This window comes from Chionomys nivalis, chromosome 19, assembly GCF_950005125.1.
Source record: "Chionomys nivalis chromosome 19, mChiNiv1.1, whole genome shotgun sequence".
In the NCBI taxonomy this organism is placed as follows: Eukaryota; Metazoa; Chordata; class Mammalia; order Rodentia; family Cricetidae; genus Chionomys; species Chionomys nivalis.
This window is the reverse complement of record NC_080104.1, coordinates 14,074,332-14,091,671: the sequence shown is the minus strand read 5'-3', so window position 1 is coordinate 14,091,671 and position 17,340 is coordinate 14,074,332. Positions and strand designations below refer to the sequence as shown.

The 17,340-nt window shown below is 42.9% G+C and overlaps 1 protein-coding gene across 1 annotated transcript in view; it reads left to right on the top strand.

Annotated features, from left to right (window-relative positions):
• The first annotated feature begins 751 nt into the window (after window positions 1-751).
• Window positions 752-17,340, top strand: part of Clic5 (chloride intracellular channel 5) — a 153,061-nt gene continuing 136,472 nt past the window's right edge. The window contains exon 1 of the mRNA XM_057751472.1: window positions 752-1,273. Coding sequence (XP_057607455.1) covers window positions 752-1,273 — 522 coding nt within the window. The remainder of the gene's footprint in view (window positions 1,274-17,340) is intronic.

Genomic DNA, 17,340 nt, shown 5'->3' with positions numbered 1-17,340 from the left:
TATTGGTACTCAGTTTAGAATCCCGTGTATGGGACCCTCTTCGTGGATGTCTGTTGACTATGGACAGCCGTGTTTAATGTGAAGGCTAAAGATAAAAACCAAAGGGACAGATGTTTGCGTCTCACTTTGTGTGGTCGGTATTGATGGGCCCACGGGCTCTTATTTGTTTTCCTTCAGTCGTTGAATCACCTGCTGGTGTTTCCAGATAAGAACCGTAACTGAAATCAGTTACTTTGCTGGGCTGTGTGGAAATCATAACATAGGACATCAATTGGCAAAAAATCATTGTGTGATGAATTCAGCTGTAAGCAGGCAGCTCTACTCTGAATTATAGTTCGTCACTGACCCGTAGTTTTCTTGGCTAGGTCAGTAGTTAGGGTGATCCCAGCAGAGGGCTCCTCCAGGAGTGACAAGAGGCTAAGACTGCAGAATATCAGCTTGGACAGAGCTGATACTTGAACTTCCCAGAGTTACTGGCAGTGGAGGAATCACCAGAGTCTAGCTGAACGCCTCTTCAGGAGCTGAAGGAGTTAACCTGGTGGATGAACTTTATCTTCCATCCAGTGGACCTGTGGTTTGCTTATTAAATCTCCGGTAAATGATTGCTAGAGACCTGTCATTGATAGCCGTTGCTGAGGGCTGTGTCTCAAAAGCCCTTGACTCCTCTGTGTGGTGGAGAAGCATCCTCATCCTTTCCCTAGCCCAGTCCTGCTCAGCTCCGCCTGGGACAGGATCTGCTGGAGCAAGCAGCATGAACAATGAAGACTACAATGACATCTATGACACAATCCAAAAGGGGAGGAGAGACGAGGGTCCACACCAGCTGGAGGAAAGTGGGGGTCCTTTATGTGGTAGAGTTCATGAAGACTTGAGGAGTGAAAATCATCTGTATGCCTCTCAGTTAGAAAACCAGGAATACGATGTTTTGTCGGTGTATGCCTTGAAAAGTGAGGAGACTACCTCAGCCTCGTGGGAGTCAGAAGAAGAAAGCTACCTGCAGCCTGATGAGGTGTTTTCTGAGCCCCAGGAGCTCAGGGACATCTCCAGAAGAAACTCACATTCACCAAGGCAGAGTCTAGAGCCTCTGCTGTGGGAGCTGCGGCAGAGCGGAAGAATGGTCAAGGAAGATTCGCCTCCTTCACCGAGCTTCACGGTTCAGCACAGCAAGGGCTTTTCCACCAGCCAGGACTTCCCTACCTACGCCTCTGCTGCTCTTGATTTGGAAGAAAATAAAGCAGTTTCCAGCAACCCTGAGATCTTCCTGTATGTGAAGGTAAGGGCTGCCTCTGGCCGGCACACACCCACAGGGTGAGGTGTTTGGTGTTATGTTTTGTTCTGTGGACCAGGGGAAGATGCATGATGTCCTAGTGAGTGGGTCACCATCCATATCACAGAGCAAAGATGATTAAATTGATCATTTGGAATAGTTTCAGGACTTCCCAAAATGACCTGAATTAGAAAGTCCATTCATTTAAAGTTTGTTTCTAATCATCGACCTTCATAAACCACAGAAGAGCTCTCTCTAAGAGCTTAAATGAGTGACCAGAAATTGCTGCTCAATTCTTTACGTTTGTAGTAGATGTTAGCTGCTTTATCCTGGATGGTTATATTTCCTTTGTCAACATGATTTTTAAGAATGAAACCAAAGCCAGGGAGAGAGAGAGAGAGTCCTCTCCCTCCAGGACCTCCCCCTTGTGTTTCTAAGGTCACACATACTCCGGATGCTTGAGCAGTAAACCCTGTGCCTGTCATTGTGTCTGCTCTGTCAACACCAATAAAACTCAAGAGCTGACGATGTGAAATAATCTCAGAAATACCACGATGCCAGGCGTGTGTTAATATTTAATGCCAAACAGAAGTCTTTAGCGACCTTTGTATTAAATTGAAAATGTCATAAAGGTTATTATGATTATGAATATTACCAAAATATGAAGTGATTCACAGTTTAAAAAGTCAATCAAAGCGGTAGACCCCTCCACTCCAACCCTCTCCATGTACCCAGTTTTTCCATGTGAGAACACATTAGTGTGTATTGCTATTTCTCGTTATTTAAATGAATACTAAGGTTGAGAAGATGCCTCAGTGGTGAAAGCCCCGCTGCTCGAGTGTGAGGAATGAAGTTTAGATCTCCAGAACCCATGTAATTGCCGGATATGGCAGTTCATCTGTAATCCCAGTGCTCATAAGACAGAGAAGGGTTATCCCTGAAACAAGCTGGTTAGCAAGATTAGTTGAAGTGTCAAGTTCTGGGTTCAACTAAGACACCCTGCCTCCTTGAGTATGGAAAGCAATCCGAAAGACTTCTAGGGGAAGCCCTAGGCCTTTATATTCATATTCCTGCATGCAGGCATACATGCATGCACCCAAAGCGTGCACCACATACATATACATGAGTGAGAAAAAGAAATGGTTACTCTCGGGTCTGGGGATAGACCTTGGTTCGTAGAGTGCTTGCCAACACACGCACCATACACCACCCCTAGCATCACCAAAACTTCCAGGGCCACAGAAAATCTGTACAGGAAAGTGAAACCAAGAAGCTCAGAAGTACAAGGTCATCCTTGCTACGTAGTTCTAGGCTAACCTAGGCTACATGCAGCCTTGTTCAAAAAAAAAAATTACTCTTTGAACCTATGAAATCCCCATTCTGGGACAATCTCTCACCTTCATGGTTTCCAATATACTTCTAATGAAATGAACTTTGTCCATTGAATACTTTAATATATATTGTTTTCTAATTTGTTTGACGTATTGGGTCTTCCTCAACCTGCCTTTTAAAAAGATCACATGGAGCTTCCTTCATACTCGGGTCGTACTGTGCCAAGCACTTGGGGGAAAAGGGCAATGGAAGATGTGACTTTGGTTCTTGAGAAACGAACACCTTGCTGTAAGAGGAAGGATGGAAGGACAGTGGACATGTGGGGCAGAGGAGGACTGTTGTGTGTCCTGGAGAAGATGCTGAGCTGAACAAGGGGAGGCCAGTAGAGGCTCTGTGGAGGAGGTGACATCAAGCAGCCTGCCCGTCTCTGTGTCTACATCAAAACAGCATCACACTGTCCAAACTAACTTTTAATAAAGGGAAACTAGACGTATTTCTTCTCAAGACAGAAATATCCACGTCATTTCTTGCAGTGAAACACAGAGGGTGATTACCATCCCCACCAGTCCATCAGAACATGACCTGTGGATCTGGCAAAGTGCTGACCCCTGTGGAAATTATCCTGGCCTTGGGTTTGGAATCAAACCCCAAGAGGGCTTTGGAGAAGGGAATGAGGGATCTCCTGCTGGTGCCAGCAATGAAAGATGCTGCCGGAGAATAGCAAGGAGCTCCTAACTGTTAAACTCCCGTGCTCGAAGGCAGATACCGGTCTTAAGCTCTTTAACTCGGCATTTTGTCTTAGCAACGTTATGTTACGAAGAGGCCACAGACTATACTTTTGGCTTCCTCCTTCTTTTTTTCCTCCTCCTCCTTCTTGTCCTCTCCTTCTCTTCTCTCTCTCTGGTAAGACAAGCAGAATTATATTGAACCTAATAATAACCTAAGATAGCATCATTTAAAGAACCTTAGTTTGGTTTCATCTACGAGTCCGTGTCGCCACATTAAGTAACATTCACCTCTTTCGGGAATTAATAGGAACGTAGTTGTGGCCATCGGTCAGCTTCCCAAAAAGCAGGGACAGAGGGAGAATGCACTATGGCTGGGTGTGGGGAAGCAGAGGGTGGGGTGATGGGAGCTAGAGATGAGTGGCTAGGCTGCATCAGCCTCTGGGCCTCATAAGGACTTTCATTTTCACTCTGAGCCACCCAGGCAATCTTTGGACCATTTCTAAAGGAGCCCCGTTTCATAAAAATGGACTGTGTGTGGGGAAGATGAAATCAGGATCTGAGGTTGGATTAGGCTCCCTGTGTTAGCAGGGGAGCAATGGGAGATGGGAAGTGGCCCGAAGAAGTAGCACTAGGGCTTTGCTGATGGGTTTTCTGTAGCGTTTAAAGAACGGAAAGTTGGGTTAACTCTAGAGGCTTTAGCTACCAAGGGAATGGGGATAGTCTTTCCATTTCATCCGTGGACTCCTCTCAGGGCACATGTGACTGAGGAGGTGAACTTTCCCAATTGGCGTCTGAATGTGTGCGTCAGAGGTGGGAAGGGGCGAAGAGGTTGCAGAAAAGCTTTCTTGTGTTTTGTTTCATGCCAAGAAAAACAAGCAGTCTGATAAGGCTTGTCATGAAGGAAATGGCACAAATATACACCCTTTGTCACATGCAACGCTGGTGGCAATAGTCGCGGGAAGCACTGATTATCTGAGAAACAGGAGTCTCCTGTAGCTCAGGTTGGTCTCCAACTTGGTATAGCTGAGGATGGCCTTGAACTTCTGATCTCCCTGCCTCTACCTCCTGAGTGCTGGGATTACCATGCCTGGTTTTGTGCAGTGCTGGGGATGGAATCCAGGCCTTGTGCTGGTAGGCAAGCATTCTACCCGTTCACTTTCATCCCCAGCTTGCAAATTAATTTTTGCTGAATTCTTAATTTCCCTCCATTTCGGTTTGCTCATTGGCAAAATGGATGCTATACTGACCCATCCCTTGTAGGGGTGTGCTGAATGTCACATATGTTGATGCACGTAGGGTGCTTAGTATCTTGTCAGACATACAGCGAATGTCAATATCCAAGGGTCTGAAGTGTTTATTGTACTAAATTTGAACCTTATAAAAATAACTTATTTAAGAATAAGGCTTGCCCCAGTAAACACTGAATAGCTATATGACTGTTTTATTCTACTATGAGGGCATAATATTGTGAAAAGAACACTGGTCTATCATTCTGCGTCAATGGTGTGTTCTGAAATATTCCTGGGTCTGAATTCCCTCCTATTAGAAACACAGTCCACTCCGTCTCTTACGGCCTTTGGTTGCACGGTGCACAGCCCTGGATGTTTGTCAGTTGTGTTCACAGAGGGAACCCTCAGTCATCCACTCTAGGAGAATAGTGACAGTGATTATCTCTAGATTTGGGCGTGGTTGGAAAGACTGGCATAAACCCAACCAACACTCCTGTTCAGCTGACGTGAATTCTGTCTCTTTAAAATGACGGCAATCATGGTCTACAGAGCCCGTCTGTGATTAGAGCACTGCCGAGGTCCACATGGAGAGACACACATTTTGTGGAAGGAACAAATTTGAGTGGCACTAAAGTTTTTCATAGGAAATGTAAATCGCGTTGTCCTGAAGGCAGATGACATAACAAACAACCCTGTTGGTATCTCTGAGACTCACAGTCCAGAGCTTCTAGCCAGTGGTGAGCTGGGACTCTGGCCACTCAGCCAAGGGTGTTTTCCTATGCTTTGATTTTGTGGAGGTCTTGTTTGTGTTGTTACTTTCGGATGGAGTCTCACGTACCCTAGATTAGCCTTGAACTCACTATGTATCTCAGGATAGCCTGTAACTCCAGATGTTCCTGCCTCCACCTCCTAAGTGTTGGGCTCACAATCACATGCTCTGGAATCCATGGCTCTAAAATTGTTTTTTTCTAAAGAAATATTTTATATAATAACTTGACTCAGGATTTAAGAAGTATCACTAAAGAGTTTCCTTTGTTATAGCCCAATAATAAAAGTATATTCAACAAACATTTTATTGAGGCTCTATCATATCAGGAGATTGTTGTGATGCCAAGGCTCATGGAATTCAGGATATTCTACTCAAGCTAGTTCATGTGGTCTTAGAATGTCAGAATTGGAATTAAAAATGCTAAGCAATATATGTATTTACACTTTTCACCAAATCTTCTTAACTAGTAACTTTTACATATTTTATATTCTTAATATACCACATTGATGTAATCTGAAGTGAAAAAAATGCATGGATATTGTGGATGAATGCTTGCATTTTGTGTTGAACGACCATATTGATTCATAGGCCTTCCTCTTCCCCTGCCATCGTAAGGCCTGGGACTCTATCCTTGGCCAGGGCCTGATGAGATCAGGTTCTGCCAGCATCCAAGTTCTTCCTAGGAATTTTGAAAAAAAGATCTATCTATCTATTTATTTATTTATTTATTTATTTATTTATTTATTTATTATGTATGCAGTATTCTGTCTGCTTGTATGCCTACAGTCAGGAAGGGGGCACCAGATCTCATTAAAGATGGTTGTGAACCACCATGGGGTTGCTGGGAATTGAATTCAGGACCTCTACAAGAGCAGCCAGGGTGTTTAACCTCTGAGCCATCTCTCCAGTCCCGCTTCCTAGGAATTTGTATGAGCAACTCACTGAGTGTATTTGTCTTTTTTTTTTTTTTTTTTTTTTGGTTTTTCGAGACAGGGTTTCTCTGTGGCTTTGGAGCCTGTCCTGGAACTAGCTCTGTAGACCAGGCTGGTCTCGAACTCACAGAGATCCGCCTGCCTCTGCCTCTCAAGTGCTGGGATTAAAGGCGTGCGCCACCACCGCCCGGCTGTATTTGTCTTGAAGGCGAACAAGGTTTATCAACATAGGTGAGAAACTATAAAACCCCACTTGGCAATGAGGGAGAGGAAGCTGGACCTGGATGTTGAATCCCAGCTTAACCAATGCTGGAGGGGGTAGCACTAGCGGGGCACAGCAGAGGCGCCCAAGGAGATGACTGGATTCATGTGGCTGGGTGAACAGAAGCCCATGGAGGGGCCGATGGTAAAGACGAAGAGCTAGGATGTCACTTGCTTACAAACTAAGGAACTTGCAATTTATCCTGGAAGCCATCAAGAGTACTAGAATTTTTTTTTTTTTTTGAGGAGTCGTTAGCAAATTCTTGTACCAGACAACAGACAACCAAATTACCTACATTTCCACTTGCCACCCAGAGCAGGACGGAGACATCTGCCTTGATTGATTTATATCTAAGCTTCATTCAGAGATTTAATTGTAAATGTCTGCATGCAATGAAAGCTTTTGTCTTCCAACTCATCGTCTGCATAAGTTCAAACGTTTAAGTGCTTGGCTTTTTATACACAGACCACTTCAGTAGAAGCTAGATAACTAGCGCAATATGGTTTTATAGATTACTTCTGCATGTTTGTAGCTGCTTCGTTAATGAGAAATGTATGAAATCAGCAAAAAATATCAACTATTGTTTTTAGTATAAAAATTGGCCTGGATAAAGCCTGGAACACCAGGCTAAGAACACTCTGGCAGGTGTTCATGTTCCATGATGAGGAAGAACACTTAATTCTAATGTCTCCGTTAAGGATGTAAGTTCTTGGAACTTTTTTTTTTTTTTTTTTTTTTTTTTTGGTTTTTCAAGACAGGGTTTCTCTGTGGTTTTGGAGCCTGTCCTGGAACTAGCTCTTGTAGACCAGGCTGGTCTCAAACTCACAGAGATCCTCCTACCTCTGCCTCCCAAGTGCTGGGATTAAAGGCGTGCGCCACCACCACCACTACCCGGCAGTTCTTAGAACTTTTGTAAGAATACTATGTTAGCGCAAGCTTGTCTCCTGAGCACTTGTCCTTCCACAGAACCAATGAATCATGAGAAATGAAGCAATGGGTTGGTGTCAGCAGATCACTAGCCATGCTATAATTCCATTTTAGTCACATTGCTGAGAACTCCATCCAGATCCATTCTCCTTCAGAGCCATTTCTGGGGGACCCATGTGTAAATCCATTCCACCAGTCAAAGACGGCACAGAATCCCAGAACAATGATGAGAACTAGGCAGCTCTAGAAACTGTCACAGAGCTGTCTGTGGCAAGCTGGCTTTCTAGGCTGTCAGTCAAGAGAGCTCTTCTTTATGTTGACATCTGCAGCCTGGGAGGCAGAGTGGTCATCTATGTATTTAAGAAGGTTCAGGAACATCCCAAAGCTCTATGCAAAATGGCCTGTCAGGTGACTTCAGAATTCTCTTTCAGAAACCCTAATTGCCACATATATTCTTCCTTCCCTACATCAGAGCCCCTGTCTCTGATGCCATGTGGGAAGGAGTAGTTGTGTGACCTACTCCCTGTTTTTCCTGGGTAGTTGACTGTGTGCTCTAAACCTTTCTGTCATCCTGAGATTTCACTTCAAAAGAGTAAAAGGAAGCATTTCTCAAGTCAGCAGGTGAGGATTATATTATTTCTCTAAAGGAAGGTGGTAGGAGACTCGAAAATAAATGATCCAACTTAGCAGTCTTGATATTTCTGAGAGTTGGTGAGCTTTTCCTGAAGAGATCCAAACAAGCAACTGTTCATTTTAGATAGGGCATGCCAACAGACAGAAGGAGCCATTCAACTCAAGTACATTGGTAAGTCCTTAAGTCCTTTGGTTTTATACGAGTATAGTCACTTATATCAGCAAGGCTGACCCCAAAGAACCACATCCTTAGAAAGCCCCACTTGAGTCTTAATGGTGACTTTTTCACAGCTATGTGGATGGAGTACCCATTACGCTTCAGCTCTACTTTTTATATCCTTTCCAAAGACCCCATGCAGCTGGGACAGAGTTTCCTACATGGAAGTGTGGGGACCAGGAGGGACTGAGTGTTTATGATAACAGACAAGGGTCTAAAGATGTCTGTCAGCCCCCTTCTATGAGTAAACATAGACAAGCCCAATGCACAGGATACACTCATTTCCTCCATCTGGTCAACCTTTCCTCTCCTTTCTGAACTCACGTTTCCTGGGAAGAAGATATCTCCAACCCTCAGGGCAGTTCTGAGGCACCTTCCTTCAGGGCTTACCTTTGTCATAATGCTTGTCACTACAGAGTGACACGGTCTGGTTAGTTCTCCTCAGTTCCTCACGGGGAAGAAAACTTCACAATGAAAACCACACCTAGCTCCTGTATAACCAGACAGTTAGCAGAATCTAACCAATGGTTGGGTCTGAGAAATAATTGTTGAGCTGAATTGGCCTGTGTTGGGTTTTGGGAAATGTAACTGGGTTTGCTGTTGGAGGGCTCATTCCCTGGTGTGCTCTGGGACACTAGGCGAGCATACAAGCAGAGCCCATTTCTCTGAATGCTGGTGAGCAACCACCTGGCCCAGAAGAGAAAGAGAAACTGAACCTCATATCTACTGAAGGTTGCTCTGAGTCAGGTTCTTGTGCTGTCCTTGACTTTTGGATAGAAGTCCGGAGCTAGGGCTGGATTCTGGCACACAACATGAGAGACATTACTGAGCTCTGAGTCTTAGATTTCTTGCTTGTGAAAGCAAATTGTTGATTGTAATTCTTCCAGGGTATTCTCTCTCTTTTGACTAAGCAGCTTATTTATATCATTTAAAAACTGAAACAAACATCAGAGAATCACTCCCCAGCACACTCCCTTTTGTGATTCCTAGCAAGCCTTTTTGAAATTACATGGGTGTGCTTCCTATGGCAAACATGAGTGCAAGTTCATGTATCTGAAATTATGTTTTGATTTTACTCTTAATATGAATTACGATATACCTTATACTTTATTATTTAGGATGTCTATTTTATTGGAATATAATTTAATACAGTAAAATTCCATTTAGGTATATACTTTAATGAGCTTTGAAAGACATGCATAGCCACGACACCACTACCACAGTCTTCATACAGAACGTGTTCATCACCTCGAAGACTTTCCCCAGACACATCCTGCCTCTCAGAGCCATCGATCTTCACTCCATCTCTATGGTTTTGTTTTCTATAAAGATGACGTAAGGTGTATTGTAGTGGTAGGACACTTGCCTAGCAAATACAAAGCCTGAGATTCCATTCCCAGAATTGTCTTTAAAAAGGCATAGAAATTAAGTTAGACGTCATACTACCATTTGTGTGTAATTTCTTAATGCTTTTGGTTCATCTGCATTGGCAGACTTACCTAGAGTTTGTTCCTTTTTGCCTCCTATGTATGACACACTACATTTTGTTTACGTATTCAATGGTGGGCACTTGGACAATTCCACAGACTTTGGCGGTTAATGATGAAGTTGCTACAACATGTAGGCCTTTTGTGTTGCATTATTTTTTTCCCCTTGGTAATAATATTACAGTGGAATTTTTTTAGTCAAATTACTCTTACATTCAAAAACTGACACATGATTTCAACATGATTATCAACACCTGACAAGACTTCATCTTTTTCATTACTGGGCTTTGTCTCTTCCAATGACCTGTGATATGGAACAAGACAACATGTTCTTATTCCTTACCTCTCCTTAGGGAAATGTTTACTCAAATAGCTTGTTCATTTTGTCATTTTAGGATTTTGTCTTCTTATTGTAGATAGTTTTAAAAGTATTTAGATATTGGAAGACATTTTCAATGGCCAAATAGTTTTCCAATAGTTTATGAACCTGCAGTTGACTTCTCGTTTTCATGACCACAGCCACTTGAAGACAAGGCTCCATCACTCTGATGAAATCTGCTGTCTTAGCTTGCCTTGCTCTGCTACGATAAGATAGCCACGTCGTGTATAAACAAGGGAGGCTTTTTGGGCCTGGAACTCTGGTGGATGGAAGGGCCAACAGCCGGGTGTACCATTTGACTTTGTCACAACACGACATTGGGGACGGGGAGCTGTTGCATACAGAAGAGGTGTGGCATGAGCAAGAAGTCAGTTGTCTGAGAGGTGGGTCACGTGGGTCACACTTTCTGGGGGTGTTGCCTTCGTGATCTAGAAATGTCTTCAGGCTACCACTCAGTGCAGCTATGATGCACTCAAAACTTCTGGGTGACATATTCACACCTTTGCCAAAGCACAGAATTCATATGCCAAAGCAGGCTGAGCATCTTTATTTAGAAAGATTTGTCTAACTCTGGGTTAGTAAGAATTTCTTCCTACCTTTTGTTCAGAAATTTTATAGCTTTAAACCTGTATTTCCTGTCAAGTTCACTTCATGTTTGGTACCAGAAGCTGGTTTTGGTTTTCTTCCTTTCCTCCTGCTCTTCTCCTTTCCTTATTCTCTCAATTTTTCTTTACTTAAGATTTTTATTTTTAATTATGTATATGGTAGGGGGTTGTTCATGAGTGTAGTACCGCCGGACGCCAGAAGAGGGTGTCAGGGGTCCTGGAACTGGAGTTACAGGTGGTTGTGAGCCACCCCGAGTGGATGCTGGAACTAAACTCTGGTTCTGTGCAAAAGTGATACCATCTCTTAGCCCCAAGTCACTTCTCCAGCTCCCTTTTCTTCCTTTTATTGTGATGCAATAATTCATCTTCAAATGTTAAATCAACCTCAAAATAGCCTTTCTGCAATGTGTGTTAATACTTTTATGATTTCTAGGTTTGATTTTTTATAATTTTGTTGAAGTTTTTTGCAAACCCGTTCATGAAGGATATTGGTCTGTGGCTTTATTTGCCTTTCTTTGTCTGGGTTTCTTATATAAATTAGTAGGAATGTTTCTCCTCTGTTTTGTGTGCTAGATTTTAATATAATTGCTATTATTCTTTCCTTAAGAGCTTGATAGAAATCACCAGTAGAGTGGTCTTTACTGTGGACTTTTTTTTGTGGCAATATTTTCTTTCCTTTTACAAACTGGTGTATGTAACAGACTCGGACCATCTTGACCATTGCTTTCTTCATCCGTGAGTTGGGTCATTTGTGCCTTTCAAGTTATTTGTTGTCTGTGTGAGTTGTTGAATTTCTTGCCAAGACTCTCTTGATCAGGTTCATGTTTCCTTCTACGTTTGTAAGTGTATATGTATAGGTTTAGAGCAATTTTAATGTTCCTCTCCATTACTTTGATCATTTTATTTGCCTATGAATTTATGTGGATAGATTGTCCTCTGCACACCCGTTCTGAGCTGCATCTAGCTAATCGTGGGCATACTCAATGTATCTTGGCTTCCAGATGCAATGCTGCTTGGTTTGTTCTTTTCATGTTTTGTTGTATTCCTTTAAAGAGGATCAAGTCTCATTCTCCATTGCAAGTTCAATCATTGGAATGGATTTGCCTAGTTATTTTGGCTGCATTTTTGGGGCAGGGTCCTGTGAGGACTCAACCCAGTGCGTGTCTACTAGGTCCTCTCTTACTCTACCACCTAGAAATACAAACTTCCACCAGAATAGTGTTGGGGCCTGGAGTCGTTTCTCCAACTCATTTCAATTCTTTCCCTATATTTGATAGCTTTTTCAAGTGAGCACTGCAAGTCTGGACTTAGCCAAAGATTTAAGAGTGTCAATCTGCAGTATATCCTTGCACTATCTATCTATCTATCTATCTATCTATCTATCTATCTATCTATCTATCTATCTATCTATCATCTATCTATCTGTAGATCTAGTTAGCTAGATATCATCTATCTATGCATTACCTATTTATATATCATTTATCATCTATATTTATTCAACCTATTTATATATACAATATATCTATGTATAATCCATATATCTATCTATATCTCTATCTATCTACCTATCTATCACCTGTCTATATGTTTATCTATAGGTGTGTATTATCTCTCTGTCTGTCTGTCTGTCTGCTTGTTTATTGTCTACCAAAATTTTCAGCAGCCTCACCCTGCTCAATTCCAAAGCTGATTGTTCACCCACAGAGTCTGGTAGATATACACAATTCCCCTGGTGCCTGTTCTCAGAATCTGGAAATCTTTGTATTGTATAATCTTTTCTTCCACCCTGACTAGAAGCAAGATTGTCTTGAGTGAGTTTAAGGTCTCCACTTCTTTCTAGCTGTTTCTCCTTTCTTTAAGTTTGACTTGAAATTCCCAGCACAGTCACAGAGTCCAGTGGGACAAAAGTCCAATAATTCTGGCATTGTTTTGCAAATGACAGAGTCAGCAAATGTTTTGTGCTGATGGAAGTTTCCTTTCTGACCCTTATTCTTTTATAGGTGTGCTGGCTTTTGCTAAGCTTTTATATTGTACTTTGATTTCTCAGCATGTTCTAGCTAATTATTCCCTAATAAAATCATAAATACAATATGTCATCTATTAATCTGTTACCATTCAAACCTCAGGCTACCTTTTTGCCAAGGTGAAATCTTATTGGCAAGCTATGTATGATATATATTATTTTATATAAGCTAAATATATGTCATCCATTAATCTCTTATCATTCAAGCCTCACGTGATGTTATGGTTTCCTTTGGAAAACCACAAGGAAAGTGGCTTTTATTTTTGTCAAGGTGAAATCCTATTGGCAAGCTATATCCCCACACATAGCCTCCGTGTTCAAAATCCACTTATGTATGAATTCTAATGCGTGCATGAGAAAACCACTTTGATTGTCAGGACTTCTCCTCAACAGAAGAGACTCCTTTAAAGCATGAGACAGGGATTATGGAGATGGCTTGTGTGGAAAGTGCTTGCCACACAATCATGAAGATGAGTTTGGATCTCTAGCACTTACATAGAGCCTGACATGGTAGTGCATGTCTGTGATCTCAGTGCTTCTACAGCGAGATGGGAGAAACCCAGAAACCAGCAACGAGTGAGCCTAGTGTACACAGCAAGGAACAGTCAGCCAGCGAACCCAGTGTACACAGCAAGGAACAGTGAGAGACCCTGCGTGAGGACTGACATCTGCCCACCATGTACACATACCATGACACGCACATGCCCCCACTCACACACGTGAACATGTCAAAACATGCCTGTACACACTTATCTCACACATTCAAAGATAAAGAAACCCAAGACTGCCCTGTGAATATAGCTTGTATCTTTTACCTGAAACTAAGGGATCTATTCACTTTTTGTAGTGACAAATGTCAGCCGTCTGGGCTGAAAGCCTTGCCCCCTTCGGGGTTTGTAGGCAGTTCTTTCCCTCCTCGAATGAGCCTTTGGATCAACAGTGAGATCCAGGTCAGCTAAAAGTCATCGGCTGCACTCAGAGTGCTTGCGGGTGACAGTCACATGGCAACCGCTGAAATAAATAAGAGAATGCATTGTTTAGCAAACACCTAACATACCAGGGCTTCAGCGCTCACACCTAAGGTAAACATGGAAGGTGGGAGCAAATAACTGGAAGGACCTCCTGTGGGCACTGGCCTGTGGCTGTGGAAATACCCTTTATTCTATTCTGTGGTGACAAGAGAGGAAGGAACGCAGAGGGTATGACTTTGATATTTGCAGTAGCAGCTCTTAGAAATAGAGATTTTATTCTTGTCTGAAACCAAGAGGCAGAGTAACTGGGTTGAGCGAGATGGAAGAACCCTCGTGCACACAAAATAAAGTGCTGGTGAAACCGTTCAATTCTATCAGCAACGCCTACGGTGTCCGTCTCTGTGGACGAGCTGGCTTTGAACGGCAACAGTCATGGGCCCTTGCGAAGCACGGCAAAGCCATCAGTATCCGTGCGCCAACTGAGGAAAGACTGGCGAGACTCTCTGTGGGGCTCAGGGCTCTGGCAATGCTGCATAACCCAAGGGGTAAAATGCTACCTCTCCAGTCACCAGGGCCCAGTGCTGACACACTTTACCATACTTTTCCTCAGTCCCAAGAACTTAGGGTGTCAATATCAATAAAGAAACATCGAGAGGAGCAGGGCAGGGCATGATGACCCAGACCCTGAATTTCAGCCGCTAGAGAGAAGGAGGCAGGGGGATTATAAGGTTAAGGCCAGCCTGGGCTACAGGTTGAGTTCAATCCAGTTTAGACAACTCAAAGGGTGAGAAACTGCCTGGGACTGCAGTTCAGTGATATAGTGTACCTCACCTGTGTGAGACCTGAGTTTCATTGCCCAGGGCTGAAAAAGATATTGCATAGTAGCCAAAATATATTTTTCCAAAATAAAGCCGGGAAAGTTGTCTAGGCGCAAATGAGGGTTGGGAGATATACTCAGAAAATATGAAGGCGATGGCTCAGCTGCTCCCTTGAGAGTGCAGTGTATTCTCATTCTGTAATACACGTTTCACAGCTGCAAGCAAAGGGCGAGACTCTGGTTGAGCGCCTAGTTTTTGTAAGGTTTCTCTTTCGTATATCTTAAATCAGCAGGTCAATAAATCTTTATTGTGCCTGAACTCTGCATCTCACGTGTTGGCGTTGTGAGAGGCAGCAGGAAATGGCAGGTGAGGCCCTTTCTGTGAAACTCTGACCAGCTGACTCAGGAGGGAGGATTGACATTGAGAATGACCTAGAAATTGATTCTAGAGGTGTGCTAGAAGTGGGTTCTAGAATATACGATACAGGGGTCTACGTGAGAGCAGTAGCTACAAATCAAGGGCAAACATGTTGTGCTGAAAAAATAGGACAAATCAGAGAAAGGCAAATCAAAACTCCAAGATTCCATCTTACACCTGTAAGAATGGCCAAGATCAAAAACACTGATGGCAACTTATGCTGGAGAGGATGTGGGGTAAAGGGAACATTCTGCATTGCTGGTGGGAGTGCAAACTGGTACAACCTCTTTGAAAATCAATATGATGATTTCTCAGAAAATTAGGAAACAACCTACCTTAAGACCCAGCAGTACCTCTTTTGGGTATATACCCAAAGGATGCTCAATCGTGCCACAAGGACATGTGCTCAACTATGTTCACAGCAGCATTGCTTGTCATAGCCAGAGCCTGGAAACAACCTAAATGCCCCTCGACCAAAGAATGGATAAGGAAAATGTGATACATTTACACAATGGAGTACTATACAGTAGAAAAAAATAATGACAATTTGAAATTTGTGGGGAAATAGATGGAACTAGAAAACATCATACTGAGTGTGGTAACCCAGACCCAGAAAGACAAATATCGTATGTACTCACTCATAAGTGGCTTTTAGACACAAAGCAAAGAGAAACAAGACTACAATTCACACCTCCAGAGAACCTAGACAACAAAGAGGACCCTAAAAGAGGCATACATGAATCTAATTTACATGGGAAGTAGAAAAAGACAAGAACTTCTGAGTAAATTGGGAGCATGGGAACCATGGGAGAGGATTGAAGGGGAGGGGAGAGGAAAGGAGGGGAGTGGAAAAATACATATAGCTCAATAAAAACAATAAAAAAATAAAAATAAATGTTAAAAATAAAAAATTGGTAATTTCAAGTCATATAGAAAAATATCAGCAAATAAAAGACTTGTATGTAAAATGGATAAAAAAAGAAAAGGTATTTCTCCAAGTTATTAAAATTTAGGATCTGTTATGTGCCCAGTATTCTGTTAGGTTACCGACGTTGAAAAATCTTTAAGAAGGGCTGAGAAGATAACTCAGCGTACCTTTTAGTCTTTTAGTTGTGACCTTGCCACAACCTATAATCCCCTGAGAACTTCCAGTGAAGAATTACAGAGTTCAGGCTAATCAGTGGCTTGTCTGGGGGTACTGTCTTAATTATCACTTGATATAAGAGGGTAGCCACTTACATCAAGCAGTGGGTGACACCATCCCCTAAGAGGTCCTGACCTAAATTAGAAACAGGAACCCAATGCATAGGTAGAGGTCAGTGTGCATTCACGCGCTTCTTCCTGCCTGTGTCTGTGATGTGGCTGTATACCTTACACATACAGTGAGTGCTCCTGGAGGCCAGAAGATGCTGTCAGATCCCTGGAACTGGATACAGATGGTTGTGAGCCACATTGGTGCTGAGGACAGAACCCGTGTCCTCTGGAGCCGTCAGCACTCTGAAACTCGAGTCATCTCTCCATTGACATTTGCAATTTCATTTTAAATTATATTCGTGTGCATGCTTGTTTGTGGGAGTATGTGCTTGTGAGTGCAATTGCCCTCAGAGGGCAGGAGGGGACACATGGGGTTCCTGGAGCTGGAGCTGCAAGCAGCTGTGAACAGCCTAACCCTGTTCTTAAAGGCTGAGCCCCGAATCTCTCCAGCCCTGAGCCCCACCCATTTGGGGGGAACATTGTATACTATAGTTTGGGTGGTGAAAGAGGGGCCTGAAAGTACAGACACTGGACAAATAAAACTATACCCAGGGATTGACCTGGATTATAGGGGTATTTAACAGCAGCGAAGACTTTTCAAGTGTGTTCAGTCTATAGTGTGGCAGGAAGCCATCCAAGAAGTTTTAAAGCTACGGGTGTGCCAGGGGAAGGATGGTTTCGGCTATAGTGGGTTTAACAGCACTACCCTTATTACCTTGGGTAGGGAAAGGAAAGGCAAACACTGTTAGACTCTTCTTGCTTTGCATTGCTTTCCTGGATGCCTACAGGTAGGTCCCTACTTTAATTGACCACGTGGTTGCGGGTAATGGGCTTGGACTCTAGAAAGGTTTTATGAAAAAAAATCAGTATGTGGAGCATCATGACTGACCTACCTCCAGCAGATCGTTCATGCATCACCCTCCCAGCAATGGCATGTTCTTTATTAAAAAAAAAAAAAGTCTGAGTAGGATCTGCCTGCCCATCGTCAGGCCCGATCACTTTCTAACAAGTTTCTCGCTGATTGGCCAGCACACAACATGATCTCCTGGTCCATCTCACGAAGTGGTTTCTAGTTCTTAGAGGTTGGAAA